Source organism: Sturnira hondurensis, unplaced genomic scaffold (genome assembly GCF_014824575.4).
Source record: "Sturnira hondurensis isolate 20B ecotype Veracruz unplaced genomic scaffold, ASM1482457v3 Scaffold0008723, whole genome shotgun sequence".
In the NCBI taxonomy this organism is placed as follows: Eukaryota; Metazoa; Chordata; class Mammalia; order Chiroptera; family Phyllostomidae; genus Sturnira; species Sturnira hondurensis.
In genome coordinates, this window is record NW_028081354.1 from 356414 (window position 1) to 382315 (window position 25902).

General features: G+C 47.0%; 1 protein-coding gene across 10 annotated transcripts in view; it reads left to right on the forward strand.

Moving 5' to 3' along the window:
• ATP2B2 (ATPase plasma membrane Ca2+ transporting 2) overlaps positions 1 to 25902 on the forward strand; it is a 467640-nt gene that overhangs the window by 340888 nt on the left and 100850 nt on the right. For all 10 annotated transcript variants that reach the window (XM_037055587.1, XM_037055588.1, XM_037055596.1 and 7 more), the window contains one exon: positions 24969 to 25166. In XM_037055587.1, coding sequence (XP_036911482.1) covers positions 24969 to 25166 — 198 coding nt within the window. The remainder of the gene's footprint in view (positions 1 to 24968; positions 25167 to 25902) is intronic.

Consider the following 25902-nt stretch of genomic DNA (forward strand, 5'->3'; position numbering starts at 1 on the left):
CTGAGAGTTTCTAGCTTCCCCCTTACTGGGGATCATCTGGTAGCCAGCAGAAAGCTTGGCCTAGGACAAGGCAGGCCATCTGATTTAGAAGGGGACCCAAGGAGAGGTGCTGCCCTGTCCTCCAGTAATAGCTGAGTTGGTGACTACCGTGTACTGAGCAGCAAACGAAGATGCTTCTTTTATCCCTATTTTGAGGAAATTGAGGCACACAGGGTTGACTGTCTTGCCCAAGTCACACAGCTGTTGAAATAATACCTGGGCCTGGATGAGGGTGTGGTCTTAACCATCTGTCAAAGGGGGATGAGGGGTGTTCCCAGGACTCCGTGCTCCCTGCAGACTGGTGCTCAGACTCTGGCACAGGGGCCTGAGAGTTTTCAGTTGTTCCAAACACCGTGGAGCTCAGGCCTAAATGTGAGAAAGAGGGGCAGGGCTGGCAGTAGGCAGACACCTGATCTGTTAACAGGGTGGCCAAGAACTTGATTCTGTTTCCAGGTCTCACTCACCACCTCCTTGTGGTCAGCAACATTCTCAAGGGCCCCTGGGCTAGGGATGTGTGGGCTATAAAAAATGAGTCCATGGATAAATGGTAATGAAAGGGGACTTGGGTGTTGAATATACAATATAATATAGAGGTGATACATTATAGAATTGTATATCTGAAACCTATATAATTTTATTAACCAATGTCACCTCAATAAATTCAGTATAGATAGATAATAAATAAATAAATAAATAAATAAATAAATAAATAAATAAGATGAGTCCAGAATCCCAGACCCAGGGGTTGCAGGCTGTCAGCCCTGGAGCCTTTGGCAGGGCCTGGGCACAGAGTACTGACTGAAGGTTCAGTGCTGGCTTCTCTACTCATTTGCTGTGTGAACTCAAGTAAATCACTTGCCCTCTATGAGCTTCAGTTTTCACACTGGGGAAATGGGTTTAGAAATGCCTACCTACAAGATTCTTATGAAAATAATGGATGTATGAGCCCCCCTTTTTTCCATCCTCTCCCCCTCCAAATTCTTTTCCCCACAGTGGCCAGAGTAAATTTAAATATGAGTCAACTTGTGCCACCACCTGTTCAAAACCCAAAGGCCCAAAAAAACCCAACTGCTCTTAGAATGATGCCACACTCCTCACTGTGCCCTGCAGACCTTGCGTGATCTGGCCAACACCCTGTTGTGGCATCTCAAGAACAGGCTGCCAGGCCCTCAGGAGATCTGAGCCCCAGAACTTCCTTCACAACTATAGAGCCTGACCCTCCATTAATACCACTTGGGGTTCCAGGATCAATTAAAGATTGTAACTGAAAGTCAAGGATAATAATTATAATGTTGAGATTATAGGTGCCCTGCCCTTAATAAACCTCACTGGATTTTGACACATTCTGTGGTGGGGTGTGATGTTTCACCCCCTGGCTAAGAATTACTACATTCAGTTATTCATTTATACATTCTTTAAAGAAGTGTTTGTTGAGCACCTATTTTGCTAATTGCTGTCCTATGTGCTGGGGATATAGCAGTGAGCAAAAAATTCCTACCCTCACAAAGCTTACAAGAATCTAACAAAAAATACAGAAACAAATAAATGAACAAGAAAATATCAGGCCTTGGCCAGGTTGCTCAGTTGGTTGGAGCATTGTCCTGTATACCAAAACGTTGCAAGTTCAGTCCCCAGTCAGGACACATACCTAGGTTGTGGGTTTAATTCCCAATTGGGAATATATGGGAGGCAACCAATAGATCATTCTCTCTCACACTGATGTCTTTCTGTCTGTCTCTCCCTCCCTCCGTCCCTCCCTTTCTCTCTCCCCTCCCTATACCTTCCTCTCTCTCTAAATCAATTACAATATATCCTTGGGTGAGGAAAAAAAGAAAATATCAGATGGGTAAGGGCTTTAAGTGTGAGTAGCGGAGGGACAGCTTACATGGGCAGTCAAGGGGGGCTTCTTGGTGGAGGTGACATTTAACATAATTATCAACCAACACGCTGGATGCCTAAGAATTGCTTTCCACAGTTGACTGAGGGTGAATTCCAGTGGAGCTCCTGTTTTTCAGAGGTTTTAGATCCCCTTTATTAGTGTCTTGGGCTCTTTCAGGCACTCTGCCAGACCCTATAACTTTCATGATCTCTTTCTCTATCACAGCTGCCCTGGGAGATAAGCCTCCCATTTTATGGTAAAGAAACAGAGCCTCAGAGAGGACCTATCACACAGTGAGTGGGTAACAGAGTCAGAACTTGTCTTTAAGTCTCCTAATACAGTCCTGTGCCCCTTCCCACACCTCTTTTTTTGCTGAGATGTGTTTGGGGAAATCACCATGTCAAGGGGAAAAAAGTCTCCTACTCTGTTAGAAGCTGGTGTTGTCAGTTGGGAAAGAACTAAGTTCCAAGAGGCCAATGGGTGTTCAGTGAGAAAAAGGGGTCACCAAACTGGCCCAATTCCAGAGAAATAGGTATGTAGAGAAAATTTGGGGCAAGTCCCATTGCAGGAAAAAAAATCCCTGTGAAGGGAAACTATAGAGTGGGGATGGTAACTTTGTGAATTACCACACTTCTAAAGAGCTCAACTTCTAAAGGGTTAACATGGTTTTCTTCCACTTGAGAAAACCAACTGTAGCATACGTGGTGGGTAGGCAGGCACTATCTTAGACTTTTGAATTTATGCTTCCGAAGAGCAAGGACAGTTTCATTTCCCTCTGAGACCCCAGCACCTAGCAAGAACTCTATATAAATGAAAACCTGAGTGATGACTGCATGCGTGTGTGTGTATACTGGACTGCCCATTCCAGCTCCCCAGGTCACCTCCCCCAACCAGAACCTATGGCCCAGCTCTGTGTGGGGCCCACAGAGATATCAGAAAACCTAATTCTGACCAGAGCCACCAGTGGTGTCTTAACCTCCTTCCTGCACATGTCCCTGCCCAGCTGCCCTGCATCCCCTCTGTCTGGAGAGGTATGTCCCTTTTATCCTACCTAGAGGTTGGGTCCTCAGGGAAGGTACCAGCCCAGCAGGGGCTGCGACCTGACTAGCAGAGATGCACCTCCTGCCACCACCTTGCCAGCCTGAAGGACATAGGAGCTGGTACAAAGCCACCAGCATCCTCTTGAAGTCCTGGGAGATCTAATTACCCAGAAGGGAGAAAGTATTGAGTGAGTAAGCACCAGGGTTTAGAATAATCAGTTTTTTGACTGCTGCAGTTAATGGGAGTCCAGGCTGCAACACTGTCCCTCTGATGTCCTGACGATGGGCTCCCTCTACGGCTGGCTTTTGATTTGGAACTGCCAACATTTCTGTCACCCTAAAAAGCTTTTCTAAATTGCCCTAACAATTACCATCTCAGGGAGCCAGCCGTGCTTCAGGCCCTAGCATAGGAGTGAAGAAAGTACAGCCAAGAGGTGGGAGGCAGATGGAGATTTCACTTAGGGCTGGGGTAAGTTCCATTCTGGAGATTTAATTCTGAACATTGGGGTGGGTTGAGAGGACTTGTATCTTGTTTCAGTATTACCACCATTTTACAGATGAAGAAACTGAGGCACAGTGTACCCAAGGCCACTTGCCAACAGGTTGCAGAGGTGACATTCCTGCCTGGCCCAAGCCCCTGCTCTCTCAGTGTGTTCCAGGTGCTCTCAGATCTTAGATATTTTACCCCTGCCTATTTTATGTATTTGAATTTCAGAGGCCCTTGGGACCTGTCCTGCCAGCTCTGTGCTGAAATTTTGTCTCTGAAAAGTGCCAGGGATATGGTTTTCTGCTGACATGTTTCTCAGTTAATCGGTATTTTTACCTTTTGCTATAAATAGCCAAAAAATGCTTTCAATAGATTTGGAACCAAGCAGCACAGGGTTTAAGTGTGTCAGTCCACCCCCCTTTACAGAAAACCCTAAAGTGAAACTAACATTGAGAGACTCATGAGCACCTACTAAGGGCTGAACATTGGGAAAACCTTCATTTGTTTGACCACTCTTTCAGTAGCTATTTCCTGAGCACTTACTGTGTGCTAGATATAGTTCTAGGCCCTGGGGATAGATACAGCCATGAACAAAATCAATGTCACTGCCCTCGTAGGGCTTGCATTCAGATGTGGGTAGCAAGCACACACACACACACAAACAATGGAAAAATAACTGAGATTGTCCATTGTACTAAGGGCTCTGATGGAAATAAGCAAGAGCCTAGAGTTGGGAAAAATAGAGCAAATCTTCTAGATCCTGGGATCAGAAGGCAAAGAAGACCTGGAGAATGAAAGGGAGGCTGTCATGTGGAATGAGGAGGGAACATGGGCAAAGGCTCAGAGGTGGGACCTGAGAGGACATTCAGCAAGAGGTGAAGCCAGGGTGCTGAGCCGGGCTGGACAGCGGGAGTCTGGAGGAGGAGTGTGAGTTTCTTCTCTAAAGTGAGGCAGCTACAGGAAAGCCAAGAACAGAAGAGTGACGTGATACATTATCTCATTCATTTTCACCAAGGCCCCACAAAGCAAGTACATCTTCACTCCAGCAGGTGAGCAGAGACGGAGGCTGAGAAGAGAGATGTCTCAGCCAGTGAGGAGGTGACAAAGCTACTTATAGAACCCAGATCTGCTCACCTGGGTGAGGGTTTCTGCATTGCCCAGCTAGCTAGGAGTGGACATGGCCAGAACCCCAGCTCCAGTCTCCTACCCCAGTGCCCTGCCCCCTATGTCTTGGCACTTTGTTCTGTTCCTTTTGGTTTTGTTGCTGGGCCTCAGGCTGAATAGAACTTAATGGGATATGATTTGAGGGTTCATTGGGAACATTTTGTTTCCCCATAAAATTGTAAGCCTCAGCCAAGATGTGCATTCCTGGTTGCCCAGCAACTGGGTATGACCCAATGAGTAGTTAGGGCGATGATTCTTCTTAGAAAGTAGTAGTAAGTCTACCCACCTTTCTTCCTCACAACCCCCTTGAAACCCAGACCCTCCCAACCAGTCAGAACTCACAATGAAGGGGTCAAAATACAAAGTAGATGCAAGCAGGAGAGTGTGACAATTCTAAACAGACATTAAATGGGCTCAGCCCGCCACAGGAAAAGTAAAGAGAAGGACCTATCCCAATATGTAGGGAAAGCCCTTTATGACCACAATAGTGGCTTGTACTTTTCCCATGTGCCACATGCTGTTTTAAGCATGTAAACATATTAACTCATCATATCTTCACAAGAACCTTATCAAGTACATACTATCATCACCCCCACTTTAAAGGTGGAAAAACTGAGGCACCTGGAGGTTAACATGCCCAACCAGTAAGTGGCAAGGCCAGGCAGTCTGCCCCAGATCTGAACTGAAGCAAATAGAGGGATGGCCTACGTGAGAGATCTGATTGGAAGCCAGCAAGGAGAAACAGAATACATGAAAGATTTACTCAAAAGCTGGAGCTAACTCAACTCAACTCTTATTGGGGCCCTATAATGTGCTGGACACTTTACCTTCTACAGAAATGAGGTAAAAAGCTCAAGCTGGTGGAAAAGGAGTATAGGCAAATAGGCCATCGTATCTACCAGGGTGTGGTAGGTACTATGAGAGAGAAGGGAAAGATACTGGGAAAGGATGACATTGAGGCAGATCCCCAAGGAAAGGTGACCAACCTAGGCCTGAAAAATGAACCAAAGGTGGAAGGAAAAGCATTTCAGGTGGCATTTTATCAGATGAGAAATAAGTTTTTAGGCTTCCCTCTCTACCCTGCCATCGCCAGCCCAGACTGTGAGCAACTCAAAGCAAGGGTCATGTGTAATGTATCTTTGTGTCCTTAGGAGACAACACACATCTGATATTTCAGATGCAGCAATCACAAAATGTTTTAACAATATGTAAACACAGAAGGAAGGAAAGGGGAATGAATGAGATTAGTCTTAACTGTAGAACAAGGGATATTAAACACTATTTTGTTGAACACTTAGAGCCTTTGCAAGTTCAAGAGTAGGGACGTAAAAGTCCACAGTGGGCACTTATAGGAGATCAAAGCAGCATAAGCTGTCAGGCAGAAGGTGGTGGGCCTGGGAGGGACATCCACTGCAGAGCCACTTCAGGAAGAGCCAGTTGAGAGATGCTGAGAGTCCAGACTCAGGTGATGATCTCAAAAGTGAAGAAGGTCAAATCCAAGCACTACCAAGGAGGCTGGTTAATCAGTCTGAAAGAGGAATAAATTTGAAGGAAACCAAGAGGTTGGTCTTAGACTTCCTAAGTTGGAGATGTGGACAAAACAATCAAGTGGGGCTTCCTCGTGGGCCCCAGAAAACTGTGGCTCAGGGACTGAAGGAGAGAAGGAATAAGATGAGAGACACGGCAAATACTTGCCATGGCAAGTCCTACTTCCTGAACCCACATCTGTGGCAGATACCACTAAGGAATCCCAATGCTCGGACTTCTCAAGCTCAACTCCAGGCAGCCTCTACTTAACCAATCAGTTGACTTGCAAGATGAAATGCATTTATCGTCCCCATTCTAGGGGCAGCAGAGCAAGCCTTCAGACCAGGCCACTGTATGACAGAAGAAAAGAGGGAAACGGGCAATGAAGGAGCAGAGGTGGGAACAGAGAGTCGTCAAAGTTAATTGTCAAGTGTAAACCACGTGAGGTCCAGGTCAGAACCATGAACTCTTCCCTCTGTTAGCCTTTAAACTCTTCCTTTAAGAAAGTTTTTAAAGGCTTACAGAGTTTAAATGCTTAAACTCTTTAAGAGTTTAAAAAAAACTTTTTAAGAACAATCACCCAGCTGTTATTATTCATTTATTCATTCCAATTGCTGAAAAAACGTTTATTTTTGTGAATAATAATATTCTGAGGGCACAGTTTGATAACTTTCTAGATAAGCCTAACCATTCTAAAGTGATTGCAGTTTTATTGTTTGTTGAAGACTTTAAGGAGCATGCTTTTTTTCTACTGTGGGTTCTGTAGCCTGCCAGCCATTCATTCCACACCTCTTTGTTGAGCACCTGCTGTGTGCTGGGCTCTGTTCTAGGTAAGGGACTATCTCCACCAACCTCCTCATGGAGCTCACAGTCTGGCAAACTAAGACACCAGCCAGCCTCAGAGTCATCTGTGTTTTTGTAGGACAGTCAGCTGAATGACTGAAGAAAGAGAGAGATGTTCTCAATCTCCTCCCAATTATCAAGGAGGCATCACAGCCAGCCTTTGAGTGTCACTGCTTTCAACCTGGCAAGAGCAGGGGAATGGATGTTCCTTCCCTTAGAGTACAGACTCACCTCCCAGCAGGAATGGCACCCAGGAGTTCACTAGGACCTGTGAGTCCTCAGGCATCCTAGAAACCAGATTTCTAAACCAGACACACGCAACTCCTCTAGTGTTTAGAATTAGCGAAACTTCAGAAACAGATTGCTAAAGAAAGCATATATTCTCCCAAAACAGTGCACTTCTGAATAACACTTGAGAGAGAATGTGGCAGATTTCTAGATAAAGACTTCAGTGTTCTCTGCCATATATCAGTAGATGGATATGGTGATGACAATGGGTGCTCCAGCTCGATTCACCAAGTATGTTTTCTCAGTGGTCACCGTGGCTCTAGCATCAGCATGAGCCTTGGTCAGTCCTTTATCAAGCACCACCACCCCAGGCCCCTGAGGGAGGGGAGTAGTGCCTGGCACATGAAATGAAAGAAGTGGTAACCCTTCTCTGTTGCACCGGCAGCAACAGAAGTGGCCTTTGTCAAGTCATTGGAGAGACACACAAACCATTTAATTTACAAAAGAATCCCAACAGTCTGTGATTAAACATCAACATGATGGTAGGAATAAGGTGCAATTGCTTACCCATTCCCAAAAGAGATACCCACAGGGTCATAGAGCAACAAGAGCATAGGGTCTTGGTGTCTCAAGACCTGGGTTCTTGTCCTAGTTATGTTGCTGACAGCTGCATGAGCTCAAACAAGTCACTTCATCTCCCAGAGCCTCAGTGTCCTCTTCCGTAGAGTGGGGACAAGGCTATTGGTCTCATGCAGTTGAAGTGTTTTAACTGGTAAATTTAGGGCATAATTATCAATCCTTCTCTAGCCAAGCACTGTGTGACATGCATTATCTCACATAACCCTGTTGTCAGCCTTCCGAGGTCTACAAAATATCCCCATTTCATAGCCCAAAAGGCCCAGAGAAGTTGACTTGCCTCAGGTTACCCAGCTGGAAAGTGGTACAGCTGGAGCCATTATTAGTCATCGGATGCTGTGACCACACAGTTCAAAACATAAGGTAACAGCATTACAGAGTAAGGCCCCCAGTGGGTGTAGAAAATTCAGGGAAGGGGGAACTGACACTTCTGCTCACCACTGTACATCAGGCTTAGTAGGATGCTGGTGTAGTGAGATGCACAGTCACAGTTTATTGAATGAATGAATGAATGAATGAACAAACAAATGAGGTCAAAGATATAGTAGGTCAGCCCTGGCTGGTGGATTGAGCTCAGGCCTGCAAACAAAAGGATCGCGGTTTGGTTCCCAGTCAGGGCACATGCCTGGGTTGCAGGCCAGTTCCCACTGGGGAACGCACAGAGGCAACAATTCATTGATGTTTCTCTCCCTCTCTCCTTCCCTTCCCCTATAAAGATAAATAAATAAATAATTATTTTAAAAAAAGATGTAGTTCAGAACAGAACTCAAGCTGGCTTCCCCAGGTTCAATTCCAACTCTGCCTCTTACTATTCGTGTATAACGTGGGATGATGATAGTCCTTCCCACAAGAGGTCACTTTGAGGATTAGTGAATTTACATGTGAGAGCAGGTTAGTGTAGAAGCTGGCACAGAGTAGACATGTATCATCTGTGATGATGGGGATGAGGGATGTAACCAGAGGGTTTCATATATATGCTGGGATTGAGCATTATAGCCATTGCCCCAAATGTTGTCACAGCCAACAATACACCTTCCCTCCTGCCCTCCCTGCCTCTCCCATCCCCTTTCCCTCCCCCTCCCCACCCTCTCCCCCTCCCTCTCTGCCTTTTCTTCATCTATAAGCACACAATACTTACTGTGTGCAACCTATAACCAAGGGCATAAAATGAAATGACACAGGCTGTGCCTTTCAGGAGCTCGAAGTTAAGTAATCACAAGAGTCAGTTAAAATACCACTTAAAAACTTCTATGTGGGGACAAGGCAGCAGAGAGGAGCCATTAGTCAGAGTGGGTAGTCAGAGGTGGCTTCCCAAAAAAGGTGTTGTGAGACATCCCGGAAGGATACGGGCTAGAAGGGCAGCCCTGCAAGTGAACAAGCAGGCCAAGAGAGAGCAAGCTGCTGGAGAGGCAGAGGGAGAAGAGACGAGAGGTTTGCCACCAAACTGATAGGATCTGCAGGGCTCCCTGGGCTCTCTGCACTGCATACACAGCACAGGTTCATGCCCTCACTCCACAGTGGGGTAGCACCCACCACTTGGTGCAGAGGCACAGCTCTGACCCAGCAGCCTTAGAAGGCCCTGCATGAAAGGTTAGTGGATTCATGAATGAATGATGCAGTTATAAGAGAAGTGTGCAGAAGGATCTTGGAATTCTTGAGTAAGAAGGGCCCTTTGAGAGCTAACCTAAGCCCCTCAATCAAGAGAAAGTGGAACCCCGTAGGCCATGTGGCCAGTAATGGGAGAAGATCAACATATCTTTATTTGACTTCCCCCAAAAGCAGGGTGAATTGAGGATGGGATGCAGGTTGTCTATTTGAAAGTGGTCTCAGGAATCAGAGAGTGAAGAGGGATAGCAGGGAAGAGAGAAATGCCCATGTAAGGTATACCACTGAACTGGTAACTGCTGTGGGCAACAGGGCTCAGTCCTGTAAGGAAGCTTGCAGGGAGCATATGGGCTGCACCTCAGGACTGCCACTCCCAGGGTGCAAGGCTGGAGCGTTTGTCCCACTGGGTACAGTTTGGGTAGCTCCTGGCACTTCTAAGTCCCCTGCTTGGGGGCACCTAGTGACTCCCAGCTGTAGGAAAAGCCCTGAAGCTGAAAACAGATCAGTGGGCACATAAGGGGGTATGGCCAGCGTGCTCAGGATTCATCCACCACCCTGCAGCTTGGAGTCCCAGAAGACTGAGAGGCTGTGGCCCTGGGCATAAAAAATAAATGTCACAGCTTCTTAGGAGATAACAGTACCAGTAATGGCTCCCATTAGTCGAAGTATTTCTCTGCCCCAAGTGCCATGCTGAGTGCATTATGTCCATTGCCTCATGTAATGTGCATACCCATCTTGGGAGACAACTACCCATGACCCCCATCGTACAGATGGGGAAACCAAGACCCAGAACTACTCAAATAACTTGTTTAAGGTCAGACAGCTAGAGATTTATAGAGCTAGGATTCAAACTCAGGTCTGTCTGACTCCACAGACCTCCCTAAGCCTCCAGCCTCGCAGATAATTAGAACTTTCCAGGTGGCCCAGGTACAAGGAGCATGTCAGAATTCAAGGCTCTGAAACACTCCTCTTCAAAGGAGGCAGCATGTTGGCATGCACAGTCCAGAGAACAGATCCAGGTACCATCAGTGACTGGCCTTAGGAAGAGGCACTTTCTCCCCTCCCCATGCCTGTTTCCTCATCCATAAAATGGAGCTATTATTAATGCCTTTCCAGCCTCCTTGATGAGGATCAGCCTGGTGGGAAAAGTTTGCACAGGTTCTCTGCATTGAGGGAGAGCCAGGTTCATGTTCTAGGGAGTATTATGCAGTGGTTAAGACTTAGACTTTGGATTCAGACAAACCTGGAGTTGAAACCTGGGGGTAGGTTTCTTTACATCCTCATACCTCAGTTTCCCCATCCATAAAACAGGGAATAATGGAGTAATGCCCATATGGGGCTTAACACAGTAAGTGCTAGGTACCATCATTACTTCGACCTTTAGGTATAAGATCTCGTGTGGTCCCTTAACCTCAGTGAACCAAGGTTTCCTCATCTATAACACAGACCTCTTAATATCTGCCTTATAGAGCCACAAGGCCCAAACATGGTAATGGCCTTGGACATGGATCCTAAAACAACTTTCACAAGGGAGTTTCTCTCAGCTTTCTAGGGTCTCCAGGTGTTTTCTAATTTGCTTCACAACTGTCACACTACCACCTTCCTCCCCCTACCCCCAGTCTCCCAGTCTCTCCAAAATTCTTTCTTCCTGTGAAAGAATCTATTTCTAAGAGACACCTCCTGGCCCTAAGAGAAGCTGCCTTTTTTAAGACTTGAAGAAGCTAGTGTTACAGAAATGAAGGCTTCTACTTTCCTGGCTTTTATTTCTGATATTGGATCTCACTGACAGTTGCCCCCCAGAATAACTTCAGGCACTTAAGTGGAAAGTGAAAGGGATGCCCAAGGGTGAGGCTGAGGCTGGGCGTGTGTGCTTCCACAAGTCCTTTTGTGGGGCATTTAACTGGAGGCTCCCCCATTTCTCCCATGAGCAATAAGGACAATAGAGTGCACTGAGGCAGCTGGACAAAGAAAATAAGTGACTTGAGAAGACATTGAGTATCTGCCCTGCTCCCCAGTCCTCAGTCTGAAAATGCCTTAGAGTAGACATCGGAGTTAAACATTGCCTGCTTCTTATCTCCTTTCTTCCTTTGCAAGTGTGTCTAGCAAAGGCCACATGTTGACTGAACATTTACTAAGTATCAGACCAAAACAGCTGTAGTCCCTCCACTTTGGAGCCTGGAGTGAGCAGGGGAGCCAAATGTTGAGAAAAGACAATTACATTATTAATTATTAAAATAATGATAAAATGAAAAGGATTTTCCAGGAGCTATGAGAGCATTTAGAAATGGGCTCAATACTGGGTGTATGGCAGGTTCACCCAAAGGAAGGGCTGAATTAGGCACAAAGGGGAGAGAAGCATTCCAAGCAGAGAGAGCAGCACATGCAAAAGCCCTGAGACAGAAAGCACTTGATATAAACCCCCAGGAAAGAGGCTGGTGTGGCTGGAGCATAGTGGAGAAGGGATGAGACATCACAAGAAAGCAGGGGCCACACTGTACAGGGCTTTCAAGATCTTGGCAAGGAAAGTGGATTTTCTGTGTGCAGAGAAAGCCACCTCAGCATTTTAAGCAAGGGCCTGACATTAACATTGTACTTTGCACTTTCAAAACATCCCCCTGGCCACTGGGTGAAGAATGGATTGAGGGTAAGAGCAGGGAGACCAGTGAGATGGCTACTGAAGCCATCCTAGACTAATGTGGGGTGGTCTTTGTATATAGTGGTCTTTATATATACAAGACCACTTTGTATATATAGTGGTCTTTCACTATATTTGAAATAAGTGTTTGTTTGGGTGCATGTACACAGAGGTAGTAAGTGATGAAGCCAAGATTCTAATCCAGGAATGTTTGTGCCCATGATCACTCCACCCAAAGGTTATACTTAAAACAAACCTATATTAAAAAAAAAACCAAACCTATATTTTCTTACAATGCAGATTGATTCCCCCCTTTAAATTGAACTTTTGATTATTCAAATAAAACATGGACACATTTTCCTAGTTAAAATTAAAATATTTCAGTCAAAGCTAAAGTTCACTTGTCCACTGCAATTAATTGTAGTACCTTTTCCCCTACTCAGAGGTCCCACTTTCATGTGTTTGGAGTAGATCCTTACAGACATTTTGCTATACATAATATATATTTTTTTTCCTATGGAGATATATATAATATATATATATATCTCCATAGAAAATATAAACTATTATTTTGCTTTCTGTTTTACATAAATGGAATCAAACTATAATGTTGCTGTGCAACTTGCTCTTTTTTTCACTCAACAGTTTGTCTTGGAAAGCCTTCTATGCTAGTACACATATATGGATCTTTTTTTTAAACCGTTGCATAGTATTTTATGGACTGGATGTACCACAGTTTATTTAGCCCACTCACTTTCCAAAGACAGAAGTGCACTTTTCTATAAATGTTGTAGCTTTTGAAGGGCTTGTGGATTTTTTTTCTCTCAAAATACAGGACTTTTATTTATGCTAATGGAGGAACCCACACCACGGTGACAACAAAAATATTTAACAACACCCAGCCTGGTGACTAAGTTTTCCCATTTCCTTTCAGGTGCTTGGCATCCCTGGGAGCTAGCTCTCCTCCATTGCCAAGTCTCTGTTTATAGCAAAAGGCTGTCTCAAGAGCAACAAGGAGAATGGTGGAATTGTTGGCTTTGATTTTAGTGCTAGGTCCTGAAGCAGGCAGCCTGGCATGGTGTGAAAAGAGTATAGCTGTGAAGCCTCAGAGACTTGGGTTCAAATCTTGGCTTTAGTTGTGTGACCCTGAGCAAGTCACTTTTTCTCTCTGAGCCTCAGTTTACCCACCCATAAAATGGAGTTTATAATCCTTAACCTGTAGAATGGCTGGGAAGATTAAATGCAAATCACCTGTGTAAAGTGAGGGTCACGTAAAAGCACATATATGTGTGCATTTAGCACCCTCCTCCTGCAACCCCAGTGTAGGGGGCAGAGGGTGGGGGTCCTACATCTCTGTAGGGATCACTCAAGGTCACAGAACAATGAGTAGATAGGAATATTCTACCACTACTGCCAATGCAATGTGGGAGTGGCATTTGAGTTCAAAAGGGAGTAAAGAGGTTTTCTGCCCAGATTCTGAACACCAACTGTGTGCCAGGCACTGCCCACGTCACACCTGCTTTCATCTTCACCCCAGTAGGCAGAACTAGGTTGCCCCTCTATTCCAATATGAGGATGGGGAAACTGAGAGGGGACACTACTTACCCAGGGTATCATAAGTGATAGAGTGAAATCTGGTGCTCCTTCCCCTCTGCCTTTGCAAGCTGTCCTGGGAGGCCGCAGGCAGAAACTCTGCAGAGCGCCTTCTCCTGAAGAGATAGGGAAGCTCCTCTCACGATGATCTGTCTGTGTTCAACCACTAAGACTGATACACAGGAGAGAAAAATAGCTTTTCTAACCTCCATTTTTACAAAGAGATGAAATAAAGGCTCCTCAGGACATTCTGAATCGAACCTTTTAAATGACAGAGATAATATGAAATAGACATAATTTTTGTGCAATAAGGTTCAGTTCTTTAAAGTTCACTTGAGCAAGATGAGTGTCCTCTCCCTTGGTGAGTCAGGAATCAGCAATCCAGCCCTGACTCTGCACCTGGATCACCCTGTACCTGGGCCAAGTCATTTCCTTATCTCTCAATGTCCCCATCCATCAAATAGGAGGGTGATGCTGGCTGGCCATGGACTTGCCTTGCTATAACAGCCAGGGAACCAAGGGCAAAGGACTAGGGGACTTTAAGGATAGGGTGTCAGATTTAACAAAAAAAAATACAAGATATCAGTTAAATTTAAATTTCAAATAAACAAAAAAATTAACATTTTTATTAGTATATCCCCAATATTACATGGGGTATAACTTATACTAAAAATTATTTGCTGTTTGTCTGAAATTCAAATTTAACTAGACATCCTATATTTTATATAGCAACCCTATTCAGGGCCCCCAGCTCCACTGGACACCCCCCCATTCTTTGGTCCGATAACTGATATTTTCATAGTTTCAAGATGAGTACCTGGCCACCCACCTTCCAACCAGATTCCCACCACCCACTCCCACACTCCCCTGCCCACAGAATTCCTATAGTGGAAACTGAGGTGGAAATTCTTCCTGACTTGGGGGAAAGACAAGTGGTGGATTTAAATTAGTGGAGAAATCTGTGTCCACACGTGCGTCAAAATGTTTAGAGGGCGCTGGCTGATGTGGCTCAGTGGACTGAGTACCAGCCTATGAACCGAAGTCTAGGGCCCATGCCTCAGTTGCAGGCCAGCTCCCCCATAGGGAGCGTGCAAGAGGCAACCACACATTGATGTTTCTCTCCCTCTCTCCTTCCCTTGCCCTTTCTATAAATAAATAAATAATCTCTCTCTCTCTCTCTCTCTCTTTTTTTTTAGTTAAAAAATAAGTTGGTTAGAGGAATGGTGCCTGGAGTGTTTACAAGCAGCTGGTCCCATTCCGTGCCATGTCCATGTGCACATAAACTAGTGGACATCATGTCCACGTGTTTTACAGAGAAACCAGCCAGTGCTGTGGCCATGCACATTCACACCCATGGTTAAATGCTGCATCCACAGCTGTGTGCTACATCTGCATGCACTTGTGTGTGGCTAGATGCTGGTTCTATGTGTGAGCATGCAAACTGATAACACTACCTACATGTCATCACCCATAAAGGGTCCATAGAAAAGCCCACCTGGGACCACGATGTATCAGAGAGACACCTCGTCCTGCACCTGCCCGTCAGGAGTCATCACACCATAATGTGATCATAAACTCCAGGCACGTACTCATGCCCACCATGCCCACCATGCCTGCTAGACCATAGCCATTAGATTTGTTCTCAACTTAGAGCAACTGTCCAAACAGACACCGACCAAGTGGGAGTCCACACTGGGCTTTTCCCCACAGCAGCATTATTGAACTCATGTTTGTTAAATGACTCTTACAGGTGCCACATGGCCCCCCAGGTGTACAGGCACCTCTGGGTGGCCTCAGAACCCACATCTCCATGTCTGGTCCCCAGTGAGTCAGAAGAGGGAGGTTTCCTTAGGGCATCCTCTAGGGAATGGTGAAATGAGCACCCAGAAGGTAGTGGCAGCAAAAGGTGCATCTCAGTTGGCATTTGACCCCCAGGGCCAAAACCTGGCACAGGAGAGATTTCCAATAAATGTGCTAATGAGTGAATGACCTGGGTGACAAATGCTCTCAGAGAAGGGCTAGAAGGATGGGTTGTTCTTGCTGGGAAAATCAAGCTAGGCTTTCAGGTGGTGGTAGTAAATTTTCATCTAGGTCTCAGAAAACTAAATAGCTTGACAGAGGGAGGAGGGTTGGACATCCTGGTTTAGGAGCCAGATGAACCAACACAGAGGCAGACAAATGCCAGGTATGTTATGAGGCCAGTCACTTGGCAGGAAAGTGGGATAAACACAGTAGGACTGAGAGTGAGGCAGGAGAGTTCTTTGGCACAGCCTCAAAGTGGCTACTATGAGCTCAGGAATTGAATGTATCTGTGAATGGGGAGTCATAGAAGGTTGTAGAGCAGGGCAGGAAAGCTGTCAGAGCAACCTTGAGTGTGAGCTCCTAAACCCACACTGCCTGCTCTCTTCTGGTTTCCTTTCTCTCACACCTTATTGCTAGTTTCTCTCTCTCCAGACTTTTTCAGCTACCAGCAGAAGACAGACAGTCTGAGTATGGTAGCCATTAGACTCAGGTCTGACTTGGTCAACTTTTCAAACTGCAGCATTTATTCCCCCTTCTGCTGCCCCAACGCAGGTAGTGAGCCTGATCATGAGCAACTTTCAAGAAGGGAAACTGACCCTTTGGGAAATGGCAAGTCTGCAGAAGGAAGGAAGGGAAAGGTGGTCGCAGGCTAAGCCCAGGCTCTGTCCCCCACCCACTGTGTGTACTAGACAAGCTGCTACCCTCTCGGGGCCTCAACAGTAACCTCCATGTGCCCGGGTTGTTCTTGTGGCTCAAAGCACCTGGCAGGTCAGCTCCCTCTCTTCTTCTCCCCCAGGGCAGTGGTTCTTCAACCAGAGCCTGCATTGCCGTCCCCTGGCAGGGCTATCACAATGCACATGCCTGGGCCCCACCTCCAGCAGATCCAAAGCAATAGGTCTGGGTGTGCCCAATAATTTGCGTTTCTAACATGTGCCCAAGTCTTGCTGAAGCTGCTGGTCTGGGAACCACAGAGTATTTGACCTGGCTCTGCGTCCCTGGGGAACTCTTAACACTCTCATGGCCCAGGCCTCACCCAATCCCAGTTTTCATCAGAATCTCTAGGTTTGGAGTCCAGACATTAATATTTTTTAAATTCCCTGGTGAACCTGTGTACACTCAAGTCAGGAGCTAGTCAGGGGGAGGGGTATTAGAGTAGCAACTGATGCTTACCAAGTTCCTACCGCTGTCAGGTGCCAGCTCATGCACAGTAGATGTGCTTCCTCCTCCCACTGTCTCTGCAGGGTACATGCTGTCAATGTCCCCAAGTTGCATGAGAGGAAGCTAAGGCTCAGAGAGAGGAAGTTACCTGCCCAAGATCATACAGCTGGGAAGTAGTAACTCTCAGACTTAGGTCTGTCCTCCCATTCACTGTTTTTGTTCCACATTGTGAATTCCTGAACATCCCAGCAGTGATGCCTTTATAAACTGCCCACTCTCCCTGGGCTCTAACAGAGCACATGCACGTGGATTCCCCTCACACATGCGGCCCCATGCCACATATCTGTGTGTGCCCAGGCCTGTGCATGGACACACAGCCACATCCTGAGTGTGTGCCTTTCACACACAGACAGCCTTTCACACACACTTTGTCACACATCTGCCTTCTCAGGGGCCTCACAGGCACTACCTGGTTTGAATCTTGCTTCTGTTTTTTAAATGCATGCAGCAGGACCATGAAGACACTTTTTGTTTTCCTGGGAAAGCACTCAAAATTTGTTTCATCTGAAATGTCCTAAGTACCCCAGAGTGACAGGATCAGTCTGGTGTGAATCAATGACTAATGTCGCCTTAATCAGGGAAGGTCACTGTAGGGCATTTGTTCCAAGCAAGCACAGCCCACCCTGACTAGATCAGGCTGGAATATGGCAGGTGTGAGCCCTGAGCTCTGTGGAAAGAGGCCTGGCTCAGTTGCCCTCCCAACAGAGGGACCCTGTGCCTCAGTGTACACACCTGCATAATGGGTGATTACAATAGAAGAGGAGGGCTTTACAGTTCACAAAGCACTGTCAGATCTTTGGTTCTATTTGATCCTCAAGGGAGAAAGCCCAAGGGCTGCCTCCTCAGCGGATGAGTAACGTACTCAAGGTCACCCAGAAAGTAAAGATGCATCCAAACCGAGTCTCGGGACCAAGTTGGGTGTGTGTTGTGGCTGCAATGGTGGGTTCTGATCCATCTAAGACAGTGGCAGTGCCAACAGAAATATCTGGGAGGCACATTCCAGACCCAGAGTATCAGTAGTGATGGCATGGTAGTTAGTGGTAGTGTGGTAGTTAATGGTAGTGTGGTAGCTATTAGTAGTGGTGGTAGTTAGTAGTAGCAACTGCCTCTATCATTTATGAGGGCCATCTGTGCCAGGCACTTTTTACACACAGCATAGTCCTGATCTTCTAGCAATCCCATAAGACACTTTTACTTTTATCCCACTTCACAGAGGTGGAAACTAAGGCTCAGAGTGGGAAATGATTTGTGCAAGGCACCAACTCTGAACCAAAGAGCAGCTGGGAACTGAACCCAGCTCTGAAGTTCCTGGAAACAAGAGGCCAGTCCCACCCCTGGAACAGCCTGCCCTCAGCTTACTTCTGCCTTCCTCCTCACCACTGCCTCTGCAGCCGTGGCCTCCTGCCCCCAGCATCTCGGGGAGCAGCTGGTTTCACAGTAGCACAGAGCAGCATATGGAAAGTCTAAGGGACACGGCTACTGTGCTTACTTTTTACTTTAAATCATTTGCTCAGACAGCAGACAGGTCCACTCAGCCTTACAATGGCCCCCAAATATCAAATAGCTTCAGTGGGCAAAGTTCAATCCAGCTCCCACAAGGACTGAAAAAATTCCGTGTCCCTTTGCTGGAAACAGGGAGGCTCAGCCTTTGGGGGTCTCAGAGCAGGGGTAGTCAGAAGTCATCTTGATGGCCTGGAAAACTCATTCTGAGGCCCTCCCAGTGGCCAGAGTCCCCTACTTTTAATTGATCCCAGCCTGTCAGCATGAGGTATCTTGTTTTGGTGCCCCATACACAAAAAGAGCAAAGCCCTGTTCACAGTTACCAGGGCAGAAAGTAAGTCATATTTTATATCCTATTGTCTCATCTCAACCCTTTATTCTGACCTCTAACCCAGTCCCAGTGCTTTTACTTACCTCTGTAGCCCCTATTTATTCTGACTATTCATGTCCTACCTCTAAAACACCTTATGAAAGTTTGTCTCATACAGAAAGATTTTTAACAACTCAAGTGAGTAATTCAAGCAGAGGGAAGAAAGGAGAAATAAGATGATGATTCACAGGCATAATATGTGCCACTGCAGTGCAGCTCCAAGAGGGGAACTGCAAGTTCAGTGCTGAGCTACCAGGCAGGCAAGGGGAAGAGGGCAACAGGCTGAGTTCCATGAGCCAAAGACTCTGTTAGATCACCCCCTCATCCTCACCACAAAGCGTGCATAATGATGACCCTTTGTGGCACATGAGATGTGTCCTCTTCTGTGGAGACCATCTGTTCCCTCTCCTGAGGGGCGAACCAAGGATGTTTCAGTCACATTGGCTTTTTCCAAGCCCTTCGGGGTTTCTTATGCCTTTGAAGACTTCCACCCCACACCCATACTCTATACCTGATTAATCCCTGCTTTTTCTTTCAAGCTCACCTAATTACGCTTCCTCCAGGAAACCTTTCCTGCAGCCCAGTCTTCCCCACTGCAGTGTCGCCAATGTATAGAACAATGTTCAGCTCCTAGTCTCAATAAATATTTGTTGATCATTTAAATGAGTAAGTAGGTGATTGGATGCATACTATTTAATACAGCCCTAACTACTTTCTCTACCTTGAAAGGGCTGAGTACAGGAGGAGGAGCTCAGGCTTCTTCAAATAGGCTCCTGAGTACCTGGGGCCCTGGCATCTGTGACAGGACACCCATGGCCAGTAGTCCAGCTCCTGCATGCACTCTCCCTTCCCTCCTGCTTACATCATCCACCTACCTTCAGCTCTCCTATAAGGAAGTCCTTCTCTCTGCCCCCAAAATATACTAAGCTGGCACTCACTTAACAGGAACTGCATCCCCAAAGCCAAGGTAGGACAGTGTTGGGTCAGAGACTTTCAATCACAATGTCCAGCTCCCAGAGGTCCATGCACATGCCCTCCAGCCAGACATCAGGATGTTTATTTGGAATAGCCTGAGGTTTTTAATGTTTGTGACAATTTTCCATTTGTTTAAAACACAGTGCCAACCAAACAAAACCCCTCTGATGGCCTGAGGCTACCATTTGTAGCACTCAAGGCTGGATCCAAAATAGCTGAGAGAGAGGAAGTCATTCTAAGCAGAGGAATTAGGGAACTGGCAGAAGCAAAGACTTAATGGCTGGGGACAAAAATAGTATGTGTCCAGGATGGCTGGATAGAGATGAAGTTTGGGGCAAAGATTCTTCAAATATCCAATGACAGCCGGAAGCTATTACAACAAATAATTTCTTTGCAACTAAGTCCCCCACTTGCACTTGGCTCTCTCCTTTTATGTAATAAGTAGAACAGACACACTCTAACTCCAGGTGCTGGAGTATTTTTTACTGTGAAGGCACACGTACTGCAACTTTGTAGTTTAGAGATCATTCACACACATTTCCCTCTGGATGGCTCACCACAGTCTAGGGGTTATTTTGCTCCCATTTTATTGATGACAAAACTGAGCCTCTGAAGAATGAAACAACTGGCCCAAGTTCATCCACAAACCTGACTCCTTGCTTATGAAAGGTTTTCTTAGGCTCCACCAGGGAATAAATGTCAATTGGCCACAAAGTTAGGCAGTATAAAGCTCTATTGGGGTTTGCCTGCCAGGGCAAAGTTCCCCGGCCCAGAGTGGGGCTGGGGAAAGTCACGCCCAAGCAGGGAATGTGGCGGGGTTTTATTTTGGTTACTCTCTTCGTGGGAGCTGGGGATTGGTCCCCATTGAACAAAGTGGCAATATATCATTGGTGGTTCTCCTCAGGCTCAGGTTGCTATGCAGATAAAGCCCGCCCCTTCGGCTCTCTGGTTTGACGTCAGCCGTCTTTTCTGGGTTGTAGTTCAGCCGCCGTTTTGTTCTACCCCGCCCATCCTAACAGCTTAGGGCTCTGCCCTCTGCCTATTGCACAAAAAGAAACTAATGTCTGGAACTCCACTACCCCTCACCACATCCCATACCAATTCCTGGGCATTTGTGCCTCTCAGTTTTCAGGGCCTGGCTGGCCTTGTCCAGGAATACTTGACCTGCCATGTAAATTTTTAATATGCTAAACAGTGAGATGCTCTTTAATCTAACTTTGAATCTCCAACATCATTTGTCTCTCACACCAGCCCCAGTTATTTCCGCTCCCCAAACTAGGCCTGTTAATTTTTGGCCAGAAGCCAGGGAGGCTATGCAAATCTACTCCTGGGAAGAGGGTGACAGGTGGTCCTGATGGGCTGTTCCACCTGTAGATCCTCAAAACACTGTCTTTGGATACAAGGTATCAGAACTACCAGCTCCCAGCCTTCAGCCAAGCCAATCCTTGATGTCACACGTGAGGAAACTGAGGTCCAGAGAGGAGAAACAGCTTGTCTGCAGTCACACAGCCCTTCCGCAGTGCCTGTCCTCACTTGGCAATCCTCCTCCCTGTCTTAGTGAAATCCCACCTGCCCAGTCTTCCTCCTCCAGGAGGCTGGAGGAAGTGATGAATTACCTACACCACCTCAAACTGGACAACAACAGTACGATATTCTCACCTGGTGCAGACAAACCAGATCTTACAGGAGATATCCTGCTGTGCCGGACCCCACTCCTGTGCTCTAGCCCACATTTTACATATGGGGAAACCGAGGCACCAAGAGTCACTTAACCAGAGTCACTCAGAACTGGGATTTGACATCTGAATCTAAACCCCACCCAAGTCTTAGAGCTTGGTATCCCCAGCTCCAGCTCAGCCCACCTTCCCCTGAGAGAAAGGTGAGTGAGACCTTCTGGCCACCATCTGCCACCTCAGTGTCCCCTTATGAGCCTCCACACTTGATGTTCCCATCCTGAATTTATTTACCCAGTGTTTGTTGTTGTGGAAACTGCCTAACAATTTTTACCATGGAAATAGCCCTAGCAAAACACACAAATATTTTTATTTTGTGAGCTGTTATTTCTGAAAAATAGAAGGGCTCACCGAAGCCTGTGGGGAGGCAGGGCAGGACACGACCCAGGAGAGCAGAGGGAATGACAGAGAGGCCATTCTTCTCTGTCCTAGGACCCAGGGTCTCAGTGTTGGGCCTGTGAATCCCCAGTGTGACCGAACCTCTGATCCCCAGCCAGATTCCCAGAACTAGAGAACAATCACATTTTCAACTGATCACACTGTGGACTCCAAAATGTTTGAATCACAGACCCTCGGAAGATTCAGCAACCTACTTCTCTCTGAGTAAGTCAGAAGGGGCCCAGGAGATGGACATGGGCTATCCCCATATCCCACCAGACTTCCTAGTGAAGCTCTTTATTGACACCAAACTTTATGAGGAGCCCCAAAATATGAACAGACCCCAGCAAGGCCACTTCAGGGTTTGCAGACTTTGGAATCCTGGATCCTTAGGACCCATTCATCCTGTTGAACTCCCATATTGTCAAGATGGGGAAATGGAGTATCAGAGAAAGGAATTGGGTGGCTAGAGGCACAGCAAACTGCTACAACAGGTCAATGTTGACTGGCTGCAGCCCCCTTCCTCTGAGGCCCACCAGCCTCTTCAGTTCTCCCTTCTTCCCTCTGTCAAAACCCACTCCCAGGAAAAAAGCCTGAAACTCACTGACACCAAGGTATCCAGAATTGATGATGGCTTTCCCTCTCAGGGAATCCAAAGGAAGTGGTACCTTTAGTTAAAGAAATGGAGCCCAAGTGGAAGAATTTCAGACATTTGCTGTGGATAGAAATAAACAAAAGAAGAAAGACAAGGAACCTTCCTGCAGTTCCTAGAATCACACTACATCATGTGTGATTGGAACAGGGCTGGCCTGGGTTCTCAGGGCCAAGGAGCTCCCCCAAGGCAGCAGCTTGATCTCATGAATTCCCCAGTCTACCCACCTGTAAAATGGTCATAACCCAGCTCTGGAATCCCTCATTCTCAGTGCACAGGCAGGACGTTGGATCTGCAGAGCTTACCTGCACTAATAGGCAAGGCAGGGGCAGGAGCTATCCTGGGCTATCCTGTAGGGTCTCAGCCACTCTGGCACTTGGAGGCTCCCCATTGAAGTCTCACTGTCAGCATTAGAGGAGGCTCAGCACCTAAGCCCCAGATGGGAACATGATCATCTCCCAGTACCCCTGAGCCATAGACTGCTGGACTTCCAGAACCACTGAGCTTTTATATCCATGAGCCATGGGGCTCTTCCCGTCACATCACTCTGCCTAGCACCCAGCACAGCCTGGGCCCACAGGCTGAGGTTTGAGAAATGTGCATTGAATGAATGGGTAGATGAATGAGCCAACAAATGACAGACTGTTAGAATCCCATAACTATGTGACATTAGATGACATGTTCCCATAACTATAACAGCAGAAAGTTTCATCACTCTGACCCCAGCATGCTAATAATAGTGTCAGTCTGGGGATCCCTCTGGATTCCCCCTTCTTACAGGTGGACTGAGGCAGAGGTCTGATGAGATGTGCCCCTTCTTCTCCTCTCCCAGTCCACCCCTCAGCTTTCTTTGTTAAACCATAGGTGATCTGAGGTTAGGCTGGCCTCAGGGACAAGACAGACATTGCCCAGTTTTATGGGACTACTTGTTCTGCATTTTCCACAATGACACCCCAGGCCAGGCTCATAACACTTGAGCATGTCACCTTCATCCAGTGGGTAGGAGGATTCTAAGGTGGTTGGTGGCTTCAAGTGCCAGGCCCTGAGAGAAAGAATTGGTCTTTTCCCCAAGGCACAAGTGGGACACAAACCCAAAACAGGCAAGCCCTGCTGTGGTTAAGGCCATGCTAGAGATGACAGCTGGGAGATGCAGTCTGCCTGGGATGGAAAGGAAGGCCTCACAGCTCAGGGGCCCTGAGAATGGCCTCACCAGTGTAGATGGAAGGAAAGGTTTTTCCTAGCTCACTAAACAACATGAGCAAGGCAGGAAGTGTACCAGGTCACTGGCTAGGGAAAAATTAAATGACATGCTAGGGATTTGGGGTGACACAGTGTAGTGTCAAAAGGAAGAGAGAAGCAAGGGGAAGCACTTGCATTTAAAGGGACCCAGTACCCAGTGAAGCTGACCCCTTCCACTGGATCTGGCCTCTGTCACACACCTGAGTTTCCACCATGATAGGTTTCTGTTTCAGGCTCCTCTTCCATAGCACAAATGCACCTGAGGGAAGGTGGAGCCTTAACCACTAGCATCAGTTGGGCATCCACCACCCCCCAGGCACCACTCGAACATGTCCATGTGTGTCCAATGGGAAGTCAGCTCCTTGGGGCAGGCACTTTATCCTGTTTGCTGCTCTATCCCAGTGTCCAGAATGGTGCCAGGCACATCATAGGCACTCAACATATACTCATTGACTGCATGAATTATCTCATGAGGTGCTCACAAGCACCTGTGGGTTATATAAACTCACCATCCCCATTGCAAAGGAAGGCACTAAGGCTCAGAGAGCTAAGAGCAGAGTCTGGGACTCACACCCAGGCAGAAGCGTGTGAGTCTGTGTTCAACAGGGCAGACAAGTGCAAAGCATAAGCAAGGGTGCAGGTGCAAGGTCAGCATGATGGTGGCTGCTGTAACAAGTGACCGCGAACCAGATGGCTTTGAACCTGAGAAATTAATTCTTTAACAGTTCTGGAGGCCAGAAGTCTGAAATCAAAGTGTTGACAGGGCCATGCTCCCTCCAAATGCTCTAGGGAACATTCTAGTCCTTCACTCTTCCAGCTTCTGTTAGCTCTGGGGTTTCCTCGGTTTATGGCTGCATCACTGCAATCTCTCCTTCCATCTCCACACAGGCTTCTTTCCCTCTGCATCTGTGTCTTCTCCTCTTCATCTCTTACAAGGACACTGATGGTTTGGGGCTCTTCTGGATAATCCAGGGTGACCTCATCTCAAGATCCTTAATCATATCTGCAAAGACCAATTATGTGACCTTATTTGGGGAAATGGTATTTGCAGATATGATTAAGGATCTTGAGAAGAGGAGAAGACACAGCTACTAGGCTTTTCTCCCTGTCCTTTGCCATGTAGCCAGATGCACTTGGGACAATTCCAGAAACGTATGTCTCTCTCTTGGGCCCTCCAGGCTAACATCTCTGCATTCTGTCCACAGGTTTGCCAGGCACCGCTCCAGACCTGGAAAAGAGAAAGCAGATTTTTGGACAAAACTTTATACCTCCAAAGAAGCCAAAAACCTTCCTGCAGCTTGTGTGGGAAGCGCTACAAGATGTGACGCTGATCATCCTGGAGATCGCGGCCATCATCTCCCTGGGGCTGTCCTTCTACCACCCACCTGGCGAGAGCAGTGAAGGTAAGTCAGGGGGCCCTCAGACCCCTGCTGCTGTCCCTGCAACATGCGTTCCTGGCCACACCAGGGGGCACTCGGGGCTCATGCCCACTGCTCCTTCCAGGTGAGGAAACCAGGCCCAAAGTCACCCACAGCCAATCAGTGGCTGAGCCAGATCCCGGGCTCAGGGTCCTGTCTTCAGTGTTCCCAGGTGTGAAATGCAAGGGCTGTGCCAACAGTAGTAATAATTATAGTGATCATTTATTGAGTACTTACAGCATGCCAAGCTCTGGGCTGAGATGTTGTCCTCCTAACAGCCTCATGAGGTCCATTGATTATGCCCATTTTACAGACAAGGGAACCAAGACACAAAGAAGTGCACTAACATGCTCATGGTCACCCAGATAATGAAGAGTCTTTAGGTCTTAATGAGTGGAGCTCATTAGAAAAACTGCTGCCCAGGCCGATCCCTGAGAGAGTGTGATTCTGTTGGAAGGAGTCCAAGTGAGGGTACCTCCAGACATATGTCCAGAGTGCTCTCTGAGGGCTCCCACTCTCCCGTCTGAGGACAAAGTCCCCAAATTGCTTGCCTAGTGGGCTGCATTCTCACTCTTATTTGACAGTGCTTCAGCCCCATTCACAGAGGGCCTGCTCAGGTTCCCTGTCCACTGGGTGCTCCAGCTTCTGAAGGACCCTCCTTCAGCTTTAAAGCTGGACTTCTCCTCAGAACCCCAAGTCACTCACTCATTGAGGCATGCAA